Source organism: Aulonocara sp. 'chitande type north' Nkhata Bay, linkage group LG18 (assembly GCF_057382095.1).
Source record: "Aulonocara sp. 'chitande type north' Nkhata Bay isolate Kocher_YH1m ecotype deep benthic linkage group LG18, A_spYH_male_GT1.1, whole genome shotgun sequence".
NCBI classification, from domain to species: Eukaryota; Metazoa; Chordata; class Actinopteri; order Cichliformes; family Cichlidae; genus Aulonocara; species Aulonocara sp. 'chitande type north' Nkhata Bay.
Window position 1 is genome coordinate 29,003,310 of NC_141361.1, and position 15,098 is coordinate 29,018,407.

General features: G+C 42.6%; 1 protein-coding gene across 1 annotated transcript; it reads right to left on the reverse strand.

The window, feature by feature from the left end:
• Positions 1-262: 262 nt before the first annotated feature.
• Positions 263-6,691, reverse strand: mcm6 (minichromosome maintenance complex component 6). Its single transcript, XM_086272846.1, has 18 exons — positions 6,332-6,691; positions 6,013-6,159; positions 5,757-5,867; positions 5,423-5,510; positions 5,169-5,330; positions 4,924-5,089; positions 4,684-4,832; positions 4,446-4,596; positions 4,197-4,338; positions 3,907-4,048; positions 3,682-3,789; positions 2,014-2,169; positions 1,745-1,873; positions 1,487-1,651; positions 1,174-1,300; positions 894-1,088; positions 644-783; positions 263-541 (listed from the first exon to the last, which is right to left on the reverse strand). The coding sequence occupies exons 1-18, from the start codon at positions 6,427-6,429 to the stop codon at positions 431-433; spliced, it is 2,487 nt and encodes an 828-aa protein (XP_086128972.1). The 5' UTR covers positions 6,430-6,691; the 3' UTR covers positions 263-430.
• Between the last annotated feature and the right edge of the window lie 8,407 nt (positions 6,692-15,098).

Consider the following 15,098-nt stretch of genomic DNA (forward strand, 5'->3'; position numbering starts at 1 on the left):
AGTGGTACTCATTTAGATTTTGTATTATTTTAATGCCGCAGGCAACACAAAGACACATGAAGAAAATTTGTGTTTTTCAACATTTTATTTATTGTTCCAACATTTCATTCACAAAATCATAATTATAATACAAAAACACTTTAAACCATGGACGTAAACCATGCTGTATGCTTATAATATACAGTTATTCAAAGTCAACAATAAACTAAGTCAAAGAGAAGTGAATAAACAGCTGGAGAAGAGGCCAGTATATTTACATCTGTTTTTGTTTTGTTTTATCTTTTTAAATCTAAAGAATATTTAGATAAATCCTCGTATCTTTGTACAGCAGCGAAACATCTCCAATGCCACCATTATGAGCATTAAACACACTATGAACAATAACTCTTGTTTGCCACAAAGAAGCAGGGATCAATTTGAGGACAGGAGTTTAGTCTTCCAGGATGTAGTTGGGGTTTACAACCAGAACAGATTCCTCTTCTGTGCTCGCAGACTCTGAGCCCTTCAGCCCAGCCTGAGACAGCTGGATGAGGATGTGATCCTTGAGGAAGAGATTTGTGTGGGAGATCGTATAAATGAACATGTCTGCACTTAGAGAATCGCTGACTCATTATCTTTTCACATTTTAAGATGGTAGACTTACATAGTGCACCAGCCTGTGGATGACCTTCTCTATCAGCCCCTTCCTATTGATGAGCTCCTCCTCAGAGTCGATCTCTGACTCGATCTCCTTCAGATACCAGTTGACCACTGCACTTTTCTTCAGATCCTCCTCTTCCTCAGCTGCAACACAGATTAGCAAGAAAAATGTGAGAAGAAAAAGAAAAAGAACAGTGACAGAACAGACAAGGAAATGAGATGGAAAACAGACTGGAGGGAGGAACATCTCTTACCATCCTCTGCTCTGCGCAGATGCAGGACGAGCAGGTTGGAGATGCGTTTGTACTCGGCGAAAGACAGACGAAGAGATGGTTTGGACTGGCTCCCAGGCTCGCCGTGGCCATTGACACCGCCAGCGTGTCCATTAATTCCATTAGTAAGGCCAATGACACCATCCACGTTTCCATTTACTCCATTCGGGACGTTACCTGCAAAGATGCAGAGAAGAGTTTACGTTAAATAAACAGCGGTGATGCATGGTGTCATTTCACATCTTCTCTATATTGATAGTACCTTCTTCCTGCTGCTCCTCCTCTTCCTCCATTTCATCCTCCTGTTCCAGGTTGATGTCTGGCGTCTCCACTCTGATGATAGATTTGTTCAGAAGACGGAACGCTTCCTTCACGTGTTTGGGCTGAACCTAGAAGCATGGGATGAAAGGGCAAGAGTTAATTCACAGTTTGGCCTTTTATTTTGAAAGGATGTCTTTTTGTTCCCCTCATTTTGGTTAAAGTGATACTCAGGGTGGTTTTGCAGTATTAAATTTTATCAACCACACTCAGTATCGAGTGTTGCATGAATGAAGCTTGTGTGTCTTCGCACGTACCTCATCACAACAGTGCATACGTGCCATGGCCTCTGAGAGGCGGATCATGCTCTCCAGCTGTCGCACAGTTATCCTCCAGGCAGATTTGGACACGCCCCCTGAGCCGTCACGCTGGCGGAGACGCTTGTACTGCTCGACGATGAACTCTTCTGATTCGCTGGAGATCTACGGAGGTCCAGAAGTTAATATAAAGGAAATGTGTTAAACAGTAAAAACTGGGTCGCTGGTGTCGGCGTGTGGGGACACCAGCACACCCACCTTGGGTTTGAACTGCCTGGCGAAGAGCAGGTATCTGCGGATCTCATCCAGGGAGTACAGTCTGTCCACAGACTCCTCCACACGGGAGTGCAGATCCACGATGCGTCTGGCGATAGCGTAGTCTGTCACCTATGACAGGTGCAAATCGTTAGCTGCAGTATTCAACTAAATTATCATATTTAAAAAAAAAAAAAATGGACAAAATAAAAGACATGAATAGAAACAACCAGTAAGCACAGGATGCTCAGACTACGCTCATTTGCATGTACCTCATTGCACTCGTCCACCAGGATGAAGAAGAGATCAAAGCGGCTCATAATGGGAGCGGTCAGGTTGACGTTCTGCTTCAGACTCTTGCTGCGGTCGTAGCGTCCGCTGACAGGGTTAGCAGCAGCCAGGATGGATGTGCGAGCGTTCAGGGTAGCCTGAGGAGAGAAGCGGAGGAACAGTCTGGTTATTCTACTGCAGAGACGAACGATCGAATATGATAGCAGTGTAACTTCCGCTTGTGCTGCATAAACGCGAGTGTTTAACCCCTGGAGGGTCCTAGAAAAATGCATACACTATTGGTCTTAGAGCCACAAATCGACCACGCCCAAAAAAGCACTATAAAAAATTTATATATTAATATTTTTTTCCACTTTAAATTAGCCAATCTTTTAGACCTACTTCTCCTTGAAATATTCATGTCAAGTTTTAATTACATTTCGCGGATTTTAACCCTTTATATCCCGGTTTCGTCACATGAGCGCACTGCTTTTTTTGCCCCAAAAAACAAAAAACTTGAATATTTTCCAAAAAAAACATTTGAGGTAATATTCAATTGTTATTATAATTAGGCCTTTGGATGGACTAAAGATTGGCACCAAGAGTCATTTCGATCGCCTTTTATTTTTTTTCCAGGAGCGCATTTCATAAAATGCACACTATCGACCACGCCCAAAAAGTGCAATAAAAATATTAAATATTAATTTTTTTTTTCACTTTAAATTGGTCAGTCTTTTAAAACTACTTCTCCCTGAAATATTCATATAAAGTTTTAATTATATTTTCGTTGTTTTAACCCTTTAAATTACAAAAAAACGAAAAAAAAAACTAAAAAACTAAATATTTTCCCAAAAAAACATTTGAAGTAATATTTGATTGTTATTATAATTAGGCCTTTAGATGGACTAAAGATTGGCACAAACAGTCATTTCGATCGCCTTTTATTTTTTTTTTCAGGACCAGAAAATGGTCTCCAGGCGGCAAATGCTCCTCCTCTAGCCCGGAATCGGTGCATGCTCCCGGGTTGACTCGCGACGATGACCGGGGCATGTTGCGTCGGACCTCTTTTTCCAACACACACATCCGGTACCACGTCACAACAAATACGTCATTTCCTGTTGATTTAAAAAAAAAATCCAACCTCAAACGGTCCTGGGGCCGAAAATTGTCCCGCCCGATCAGCGGGCGAAACCGCTGCAGCACGCCGGAAAAGAGGCGTCATTTCCCGCAGGTCTCTTTAAGCAGCCCGCTGTTTTCCAGCCCCGGGTCAAATGTGGAGCAAGGGCGCCACCCGGTGGACAAATAAAAAAATTACAACTCCAAGGCCAGTACTGCAAGCGGAAGCGGAAGCATTACCGATCGAGATCGATTTGACCGTATTTTTTTTGCCGTGAAAAATAGCGTTTATAATGGGTTTCAATGGGGCACAAATCGACCCTAGGATCAATAGCGTAAGTTTATCGCTAGCTTAGCCCCTGAAGCTAATTTCCGGAAGTCATACTGAAATTTTAACAGTAAATGTGACCAAACTTTTTTTTGCAGACTTTCGCTATATTCCATTCAACACTGTGCAAATGGCAGGTAATCAAAATTTGAAAATAGCCGAAAAATAGCCACAAATCGACCCAAGACCCTCCAGGGGTTAAAGCGCAAAGCTTTGAAAGCGTCACCTTGACTCCGGCTTTGGTGATGCTGATGGTCTGCTGCTCCATGGCTTCATGGATGGCCACCTGGTCTTTGAGGTCCATCTTATCAAACTCATCAATACAGCAAACACCCTGAAATCAAACCAGTTAACAAGTTTTACTTGCACTAATTACATAAAGAAACTTTTTTGTTTTTTTTTAAATATAACAATACACTGTTCACTGTTCTTCAGAACTCATGACACTCACGTTGTCGGCGAGCATCAGAGCTCCAGCCTCGATGACAAACTCATGTGACTCCTCGTCTCGGACCACGGCCGCCGTCAGACCTGCAGCAGTGCTGGCCTTGCCGCTGGTGTACACCGCTCTGGGACTGAACTCCTCCACGTGCCTACACAGGCACACACACTCAAATCAACACTGCTGTACAACAAATGTCTACAGCAAAGAGAGCACTGAAAAGTGTTTGTGCCAGAAGATGGAACAAAGAAAAGCTTTATGCAAAGCTAATCAATGAAGGTGGAAACTGTGGAACGTACTTGAGGAACTGGCTCTTGGCAGTGCTCGGATCTCCCACAATGCACACGTTGATGTCTCCTCTGAGCGAGGTCCTTTCCATGGTCGTCTTGGGAACGCCTCCAAAGAGCATCAGCAGGATGCCGCGCTTCACCTCATCGTTACCTGCACCATCACGTTAACGTTTAACTCACAAGTCACAGCTTTGATAAAGAACTACGAGAGCGTCCTCCATTGGAGAAAAAGGCTAGACGGGGGGTTCGATCACTGACCGTGGATGGTGGGGAAGAGGCTGGTGCACAGGTTGTGGTACAGGTTCTTGTCCTGGCTCATCTCAAAAACCTTCTCCCACTCTTTCTCTGTCATCTGGCTCTTAATGCTTTCAGCCGTCTGCTCCTCCTCCCGCAGCTCTTTACCGCCAAACTGTGATAAAGACGGCACACATTTGTAATCACACAGCAAGATTTGTAGCCGTTTGCATTTTTAGACACATGGGCGAGCGCTTCTTACCCGTGGGTTGGTTGGCGCCACGTTGCAGGCCAGGAAGGCCAGCCTGTATGACAGCTCTCTGACTCCCAGAGCTTTCAGTCCTCTCAGACCATCAGACTCAAAGCCCTGAGGACCTCCTGCTATACGGGTACTGGTCTCTGCTCGCACACCTGGAAGTAACATCCATACAGTCATGAGAACCAAAACAAAACACCACAAGACATAGTTTTGACCATAAATGGTTAAAATTTTAAAAAGTACCAGGTGTGCTGAGCTGTGAGACATCCGGCACGACAATCAGGGTCCCAGTGAAGTCACAGCGGTCTCCAGCCTGAGCCGTCTCCACAGCCTCTGCCCTCAGGATGATCTCAAGAGAGCGTGGGATCGAACCGCGAGGCAGCTCCGCCTGCGTCTCCTGGATACGCACCTGGATACACAAACAGGGTACACAGGGTCAAAATCAGACTCATTCATCCATGCAGACAGACATCCTTTATCACAGTTACCTTCTGAAAGTCGATGAACTTGGATTTGTGCGTGTCGAGGTGGAAGCGGGAGCGGTTGTTGCACACGGGGTTCCTGCAGATGGTCGGAGGAGAGTATTTGAATTGCTGAGAGACATCTTTGATCACTGCCTGGCAGTCCATGCACAGGAAGGTACCGCTCACCTGCACCAAAGGAAGCAGGATGGGTTTAATGACAAAAGACAAGCGTAACGCAACTGAACTTTGTGTCTTCTTCACTGATATAAACATCTCACCAGCTCAGGGTGGACTGGGTGCGTTCTCACCACCTGACCGCTGATTCTCACCAGGCTGCCAATACGCATGGAGGACAACTCACGGATCCTATTTATTTATTTAACACAGGAAAAGGATCAGATTTGGCATTTCATTCCCATTAACATTTACCAGTGAGAGATGCATCATTCCTGCTTTATGCACCACAACTTAAACACCATTTTGTTCCAATTGATTCAAGCCAAGCAGAAATTTCTACAACCATCTTTGCACTAAAGCAATCTAGCTGCATAAATGGCAGCTCAGACCAGATAAATGGAGATGTACATGGTGGTTTGGTTAACAGTGTCTTACTTGTGTCTGGTGGGCAGCTCCTCGATAGCGACGTAGAACTCTTTGTTGAGGGGGACGTTCCCGTGATCCCGAGCAAAGTTGCGCACTGCTCTGCAGAGGTAGGGATACACTCTGGAAACAGACAATCCTTCAGGTTACCCCACAGCTTATTTCCACAGCACTGAACTGATGGTTTGAAATGCAGCAGCGCACTCTCCCACCTCAGTATTTAGATGAGATATGATGGAAGCACCTATGACTTGGTGGGCTTGCTCACCTGTAGTACTCCTCCTGGATGGTGGTAGCCAGTTCCTGGTTGAAACCCTCCAAGTCGGTGAAGCTCACCAGTAGGGTGTTCCTCTCAGGCCTGATCAGCTCCTCGGCCTCCCGGACATACTTCACCTCCCCATCCCCGCTCTGAAATCTGCAGGGTGACGCAGGAATCGGGCGAGAGTTAAGAAAAGCAGTGAAAAGACACCAATAGCAGCCGATCAAAGTAGCACTCGATCCTTATAATTGCTGATTACAAGAGCGATGTCAAGCCAAGCACGTTTCGGCCGACAACAATACGACCCCGTCGCTGCTGCCTCACTTACTCCTCTAAGAAAGCCTGGAATAACTTCTGGCACTTCTCGGCCAGCTCGTCCTTCACCATCGCCCCGGCAGTCTCCGCGGTGGCTGTGGCGACATCCATGCTGCAAGTCCGTCAAACTGCGACAACAAAAATAATACAAAAACAAGTTTGCAAAACAGACACGAGTTGCTCCTCTCTGACACACAGCACGCTCAGCTCCGGACAACAGAGCCCGGTTTCGCGCGAAAAGTGAGACCACGTGATGTTTGGCGCGCCGCTTTCGACCAATGTGCGACGTTATGGAAATATCTCTGAGTTCGTAGCCAATTAGAAGCGGAAACGTAAATTGACGCGGAGCCCTGCTGCCCGTTTTCCCGCGGTACGCTTCCTGTTCTAAGCTGTAGACCCCGGGGAGAGACCGAGCTGTTATCTCAGTGTGCGCGTGTCTTTGTCGAGCACGTGCGTTAAACAGATAGGCTATAAATGAAGAATGCTGACAGCGTCACAGTGAACTTAGCACTTGAGCCATTTCCGGCCAAAATATTTGGGCAATTTAAAAGTATGTCGTCATCATCATCATCATCTTCTTCTTCTTCCTTCTTTCTTCCTCATTGGATCATCCAGCTTCATCTATGAATCGTCTGTTTTCCTTCTGCTTGCCTCCTCCATACTTAGCATCCTTTGCCCAGTATATCTGCTCTCCCTCCTCTGCACATGTGCAAAATATCCCAGTCTTGCCTCTCTTACTTTGTCTCCAAACCGATCAACCCGCCCTGCCTCTCTGATATACTCATTCCTGATCGTGTCCATTCTGGTCACTCCCAGTGAAAATCCCAACAAACTGTCCCAGTGCAAACTTGCAAACCTGCAAACTTGATATTCCATGGAAACTCCTGCCTGACCTCATCAAAACAAGAGGGGGATCAGAGCCAATCCCTGATGTAATCTCACCCCCACCTTGAACACATCTGTCACTCTCACCCCTCTCTTGCTGTCTTACATGTCTTGCACCACCCTCACATATTTCTCTGCCACAACCTCATGCTGTACCACGGTATCTCTCTCACCACCCTATCAAATGCTTTCTCTAGACCCATGTAGTCACAGTGCAACTCCTTTTGACCTTCTCTGCACTTCTCCATGAACACTCTCCAAGAAAACATCACATCTGTAGTGCTATGAAACCATAGTCCTGCTCACTATCACATTTCTCCTCTTAACATAGTTTCAGCAACTCTCCCTCTGTAGTTACAACAGCTCTGCATATCACCACTGTTCTTGAAAACTGGTGCTAGTATTCTTCTTCTCCATTCCTCAGGCATCTTGCTTTCCAGAATTGTGTTAAACAATCTTGTTAATGCACCCAATGCCCTTTCTCCTAGTCATCCCCATACCTCCACAGGTATGTCCACTCACCCTTCTTCATAGCTAATTTCACTCCTTCCTGACTAATCCTCTGCACTTTCCTCTCATTTCCTCATCAGCCCCTCAAAGTACTCCTTCCACCTTATCAGGACATTTTCTTCACTCGCTAATACAGTTCCATTTCTATCTTTAACCACCGTAACCTGTTGCAAATCCTTCCCAGCGCAATCGCTCTGCCAAGCCAAAACTTTTTTTTCCTCCTTTCCTAGTACAACTCACTGTAAGCCTTTTCCTTTGAGTAGAAGCTACTCCCAGCCGCTCCCTTATTTTTAATTTTGCAGTTTTACAATGGATGCTAAACACCAAAAGGGGATTTGGGTTTGAGTAAATGTACTTTGATTTAAAAACCGAAAGCATTTTACTGCTGCACATCTGCGGTGAAGCTGTTTTAACTGCTTTATACAAGCCTACATGTCATTTGTCTCTTCCACTAGTGGTTTCCATCCAAAGAAACAAGCTGCTTCAGAGGTCACCAGCTAGAAGTGAGAATTTGTTAGATGGGAATAAAAGACTGAATTTAAAAAAAAAATTCCCAGATCAACTTATTTGCAGTAACGAATGTGTTTGTGCCTCAAAGGTTTAGATGAAAAACTCATCGCACAGCCTCACACATTGTGTGCATTTATGTTTGAAATATGTGTGTCCAGTGTGCTTTATGTTGTAAGCATTTTGTGTGTTTTGCAGTAAATATTATTTTGTAAAGTACTGCTCATGTTTGTGAGGTGAAGGGAGTAAAGTTACAAGTATATCGTCAAAACTGTGCACAAGGACACAAGTAATTGGATTCAACTTGTAAATGTACCACGTGACCACTGGGGGGCAGTGAACACTCACGTTTCTGCATATTTTTATTTTACATGTCAGCTCAGTCAGTGTCAGCGCCTACTAGGTATCTATGTGTTGCAGGGGTGATGCTATCCATGATATGGTGCAGGTCTATATTGCATCATTTCTAAAAGGAAAGTAGTACTACAGTCACTACAGACAATAAAATAATACAATTTTTCCAAAATTGTTTTTCTTATTTATAGTTTTGCGCGGGGACTAGAAAGATACAACTTCAGCTGAATGGTTAATTTTGCACTATGTGTCTGTGTATACTTGTTCCACTCTATTGTTGTAGTTCTGTTAAAACAGTGCAGCTATGGGACAGCAGGCATTGGTGGAAGGTTGGAGTACAAGTTTGTAAGTAAAGGTGCTGTTAATAAAGTTACAACAGTAAAATGAGAAACCACCGACGGATCATGTCCATGTTGTAGAGAGCATTACAGTCCCTGCTTCTTTGTTTTATCACGGTGGCTCCTCGAGACTGGAAAGAACAGCTATTGTGACCTTGTATTCACATCAGTTACAGCAGAATTAAAAAAGTAGAAAAAAGTCGACCAAATGAACCCAACACCAAACAGGCACACCTGAGGAATCCCCACAGACAGTCATCTTGACCCGTGACGTTTTCTCATTTTAATTTCTTTAGACAGTGGGGACAACCAGAGGGTTTTCTGAAAGAAAAACTCACTGAAATGTAGCTTTATATATATATATATATATATATATATATATATATATATATATATATATATATATATATATATATATATATATATAGATAGATAGATAGATAGATAGATAGATAGATAGATAGATAGATAGATAGATATATTTGTGGTTACATAACACACATTTATATTGGGCATGTTTTGGAATGACTCTGAGAGACCGGCAGAGGAAGTTATTTGTTAACAGAACAATTCACAGGGGGAACAGTAGAGCAAGACCGCCTGCAATTCTCGGAACCGAGTGGACATGATTATGTTCTGCAACAGTTAGCTGATAATAAGTGACAAGCAGATGTGGCAAAAATACAGACATTCTGTACTTAAGTAGAAGTGCAGATTCAAAAATACTCCAGTAAAAGTTGAAGTCCTGGTTTGAATTCTTTACTCAAGTAAAAGTGAAAAAGTACAGACTCTGAAATGTACTCACAGTAAGAAAGTAAAAAGTAGCTCCTTGAAGAACATCTCTACCACCTATTTTGTGCAACACTAACTGAACCTTGTGCTCTATTATTGTAACTATAAAATAATATGCTGCTCTTTGTGGATGTACACAACTTAATTCAACCAGATGTCAGCAGATGTTTTATGAGTTGTCTTGGCTGATTTCCATCCTCGACACTGACAGTACAGTGTGTATTCTGTCTTTTTTCTAGAAGGTATAAAATTGGTATGAAGGTGAAATTCGCTGAATGAATCTCAGCACCATCAGCTTAACTTCAGATTCATCTCTGCTACACTTTATGTAACCTAACTCTGACCATGAAACCACAGCCACTGTGCACCAGTCACACACTGTTCTTTACTTTAAACCCCTCACAACAAACTAACCTGTTTATTGGATAGGATTTATAGGATTTTCATGCAACCTTTAAATAACACAGCGAGTGTACCTCCGTTTGTTTAGCTGCAGGTTTCACAATATGAAAAAACGTAATGTCATGTGTACAGACCAGATATCTGATTTAAAAATGTGAGAACTTACATGTAAGCTTTAAATTTCCGGTTTATCAAACACCACTGATCAGTCCTTATCTTTAGCCCCTCTTCTTCCTCTCGTGTCCTCTTTCTTATCTTTCTCCATCTCTGAGTGAAGTTAGCTCTCTGTGTTTTCTCTCCCTGTGAAATACAGCAGCTGGACCTTTAGCTAGCAACACAGTGTAAGACAAACTGCACACAAACAGTTTGTGTGTTTGTTAAGCTGATAGAAACATCACTCCCTTCACGCTCGCTCGTCTTTAGGGCTCGCTAGATGCTGAAGTACTGCAAAACCACTGGCCCACTGTAACCCCTGACTACGGCACATGGTTTTGCCTCCTTCATCTCCTTTTATGCTACATCCCCTGCTGATTAATACAAGAACAGGACTGCCTTTCATGTGGTATTGGTTTGATGTTTGATGGCACGCAGTAACATGAAAAAATAACTTCCCTCAAATGCCTTAAACCAGGAGTATTGAACTTCAGGCCTTGAGGGCTAGTGTCCTGCAGGTTTTAGATCTCACCCTGGGTCAACACACCTTAATCAAATGATTAGTTCATTACCAGGCCTCTGGAGAACCTCAGGACATGTTGAGGAGGTCATTTAGCCATTTAAATCAGCTGTGTTGGATAAAGGACGCATCTAAAACCCCCAGGACATCAGCCCGCGAGGCCTGGAGTTCGACACCCCTGTCTTAAACCACACATGTCAAACTCCTGTCCTCGAGGGCCTGGAAAACAACAGAAACTACAGATCTACATCATAGTACACATAAAAATACCCATAAGACAAACTATAAAACATTATTATGTATTTCTTAAGGTGTCTTTCAATATAGGGCTGGATCACCCAGGGGACACAAACTCCATCCTGAGGCAAACTCAGTCCACCGTCAGGGTAAACATTCATTTCTGCTCTATTATTCTATTAATTTCTATTTCAGTTCCCACATTATTCTCACGTCTCCACCTGCTGAAGTCAATACAAACATCAGCCAGCGGGCTATTGGTTTCACCTGTCACATTGTATTAATCCACCAGGAAAAAAGCAGGAAGTCATTGTGAGCCATTTGGATGCAACCCAGCCTCCTTCTCTCTTTATTTCTCCTTTTGTCTTGACCTCTGTTTTTCCCACGATTGTTCAGCCGCAGGAAACTCAGTCGTGTTTGAATATGAGGGAACCTGACCATCTGTAGACGATCACACCCCCACTCACCCACCCACACACACACACACACACACACACACACACACACACACACACACAGATCAAATTCACACGTACTCAGGCATATCCACCACAACAAAAGTGCTCTGATGTTTGATGTAAAACAGTTTTCACATGATGTTTGACTTTGTATTTGAAAATTAAATGACAAAACTACTAATACTAATATTATTACTTTACATCATTGGGTTTATGACATCATTAATACTAATGATTTCTTATAATCAGACCCACACACAGGCAGCACTGCCTGTAGTACACATCTTTGTGGTACACTAAAACTTGCTGGTGCACGGAGATGAAAAACATGCAGTGTGTATAGATCTTTTGGTAACTGGTGAGAAATAGTACAATGGGGGCAAAATACAACCAGGATATGAAAGAGGAGCGGGAAAAGATAGTTTAGAAAAGACTTGTTTCCTGGTTTATTTGTACTCAGCTGCTGACACATTTTCATTGTTTCGCTCGTGTCCTTCTGTGCACTAGACGAAAAATTACGGTATCTCACATTCATACAGTTACAGCTGTTCTTATGTGCTTTGTGACTGGACACCTACTTTTACTCCCAGCCTTAGTACATCGGTTGTGTGAAACATAAAGATAAGCAGTAGGAGACATGTTCAGGACAAAGAGTGGGCTGTAGATCTGTACATTTCTTGAACACTACTGTGAGTTCACTGTACTCATATGGCCTACATTGTGACTAGATCTCAATTCAGTACGGCACATCTGGATTGTAATGGAACGGGAGATTCATATCATGGATGTGCAGCCAACAAATCTGCAGCAAAATCTCTGGGGAATGTTTCCCAGCCCGTTGCTGGATCTTTGCCATGTAGAATTGAGGCAGTTCTAAAAGTAAATCCCAATACAATCAAGTGTCCAAAAAATGTATCCAAGCAGTTGTGTCCTGGTGACTATTCAAATTCATTTAGATACCACAGTGGGATAACTGCAAGTATCCAAAGGCATTTCAACATAGATGCAAAGCTGCAAGACTTTTTTCTAGAAAGACTTTTGTACATTAACCAAACAATGTAAATAAAGTTTTATTAATGACCATAATAAGTCAAGCCTGTAACGTAACATTTGAACTTTTTCATTTTGATATTTCAAAATGTATTTGAAAAGTCAAACAAACACAGCTAGCATGCTAGAGCTCGCTTTGGTTTTCTAACAGACATGCTAGTGAGCTATTGTAAACAAGCAGTTGAAGTTCTCTTCTTATGCTAACCGCTTTAACGCTGGTTTGAGCGCGGAGTCAAGGAGGCCATTTATGTGAAAAGGAAAAGACCATCTCTGAATCGAGGAGGGGGCCTAAGGGTACATCTTTCGCCATCTTACAATGCTGTGATTGCAGCCATTCCCCAACTCTCTGTGAATGGGACTCATGGCCATTGATCAGTGGTCTTTGATCAGTGGGTTTTGGTCGGTGGTTGTTGATCAATGGTCATGAGAATTTGCATAATTATGATTAAGGAACTGACCTCCCAGCCCATTGTTTCCTCAGTGGGCTGGTTTCAGTCATTATGCAAATGTACTGTTTATAAGATTGGGGAGACCTGCAGTCAGCTGAGACTGAAGAAGTCACTTGGATGAGTGACGAAACGTTTCTCCCACAAAACGCTGCGTCCAGATGAACAGAATCAACTTTTTGGAGGGTAACTGCTTTAATGCTAGTCCGTACTTAAATACTAATATTAGCATATTATCGTGCTCACAATAACAGTGCTAGCATGTTTAGCTGATGTTAGCCATATTTAATTAAGATAAAACAAGATTAAATGTAAGTTAAAAATTTACCTAGACATGATAATTATATAACAGCGAGGTCTGAAACATAATTAAAGAATTAAGCAATTAGCATGTTTGCATAATAGAATTTGGTATTTATACTAGACAGAGTGGTGTAAAAGACAGAAGAATCTTTTATAGACCTGCTGTCTGTGACTGGAAAGAAAGTATCGTTGAGGATATTAGAACTAAAAGGCTGTAGGTGAAGATTGAGGGGCCCATTAAAGTGATTCATCTTCTGGTGACCATGAATATCTGTACAAATCTGCAGTTAAAAGATTAACAGTCTGCGCTACAGTGACACTGCATACTTTTATAAGAAGGAACAAACCCAAGGTTCTGGAGCACTAAAATACACAAACATAAAAAGACAAAAAAATGAAACCATCCTATAATGATGTCTCAATGTGGTATTTATTTCTTCCACACATACAAATAACTTAGCACCTTTATACCTGGTTATGTGTGAAGCTGGTTCAGGTCTTTGAAATCCTTCAGTGTGAATGATTTAGTTTATAAGTGCTCTGTGTTGATGAGTGGAGAGCTGCTCCACTGTTTGATTGTTTAAGCTGCTTGTTTTTCCTAAAATGAGCCACAGGAAGTCTTTCCTGTTTTGAATACACTATGAATAGAAGTGAATTGTGTGTATGTGTAGCGCATGTCGGTGTGTGTGTGTGTGTGTGTGTGTGTGTGTGTGAGCGTTTGAATGTGTTAGGGGCGAGGAGGAAGCGGCGTATATAAAAAGGTACCAAAAAGGTCTTCTTTAGGTTTGCAAACATAGAGGTATACACTGCGATCAAATAATAGGACGCAGTAATCATGATTTACACCTCGAGATGCTCAAAATGCCACACAGTTAATTTGATCGCGGAGCCGACTTACTGTATTTTTCCTTTCTGTCTCTCTCACAACTCTCCTCCTCATCCTCTCTTCGTCTTCACTCCAGGAAACAGGACACAACAAACTTCCAGCTTCTGTTTCTCTCACTTCCAAGTGGAAGTAGAAATGTGGGAAGCACTTTTGTGTGCATTAAGGTACTGGAAAAATGAACCTCCTGACCCTCTCGTGCTCCCTTCTTTCTCATGTAGGAACTGCAAACTGTTTATATCATCAACATAAATCTTACCCTGCTCCCCCAAAAGGCTGACGCAAAAACATTCACACACATCCAATATTTATATCAGTCGCACACACGCTCACACACACGCACGTACATGTGACTCAGATACACCTGGCAGACAGATGGTGCATCTTACAAAACGCAGTTTCATTTTTCAAAAGAAATTGGCTGTGTCCATTCTCCGCATCAGTGGATTCAGATGGCACACAGCTAAATGACAATGAATTAAATATGGTGATGCAAGCTGCCGGTTAATCAGATAATAACCATGCAACCCACCTACTGATTTTCTTTTTTTTTTCTTTTTTGTTTAAACTCTGCAACCGAGAAACACCCTGTTATAAACAGGATTCCCAGAAAACACTCGTGATTTTAAGCTCTGACACAACAGAAGTTACCATCTGCTAATTAAGACCAAAGACATTTGATTGAGGCTTGTTATTCCTATTACACCTTTCCTGTCCCTTTTCCGTGTGGGGTTTTGTGATAAAGTTCTATTGCCATCGTCCTTTCATCTCATTAGCTAGCTTGGCTCCAATTTTCTTTTTTTAGGAGTTTTCATGATTTGTATCTTACCCACTGAGAATAGGAGCTGAGGGTGGAACTAGCTGTGGTTGAGAGATTGTGTAAACCAGAAACTCACACTGTTTCACACAGGAAGACAGAAAAAAAGAAAGAAAAGCCACTTT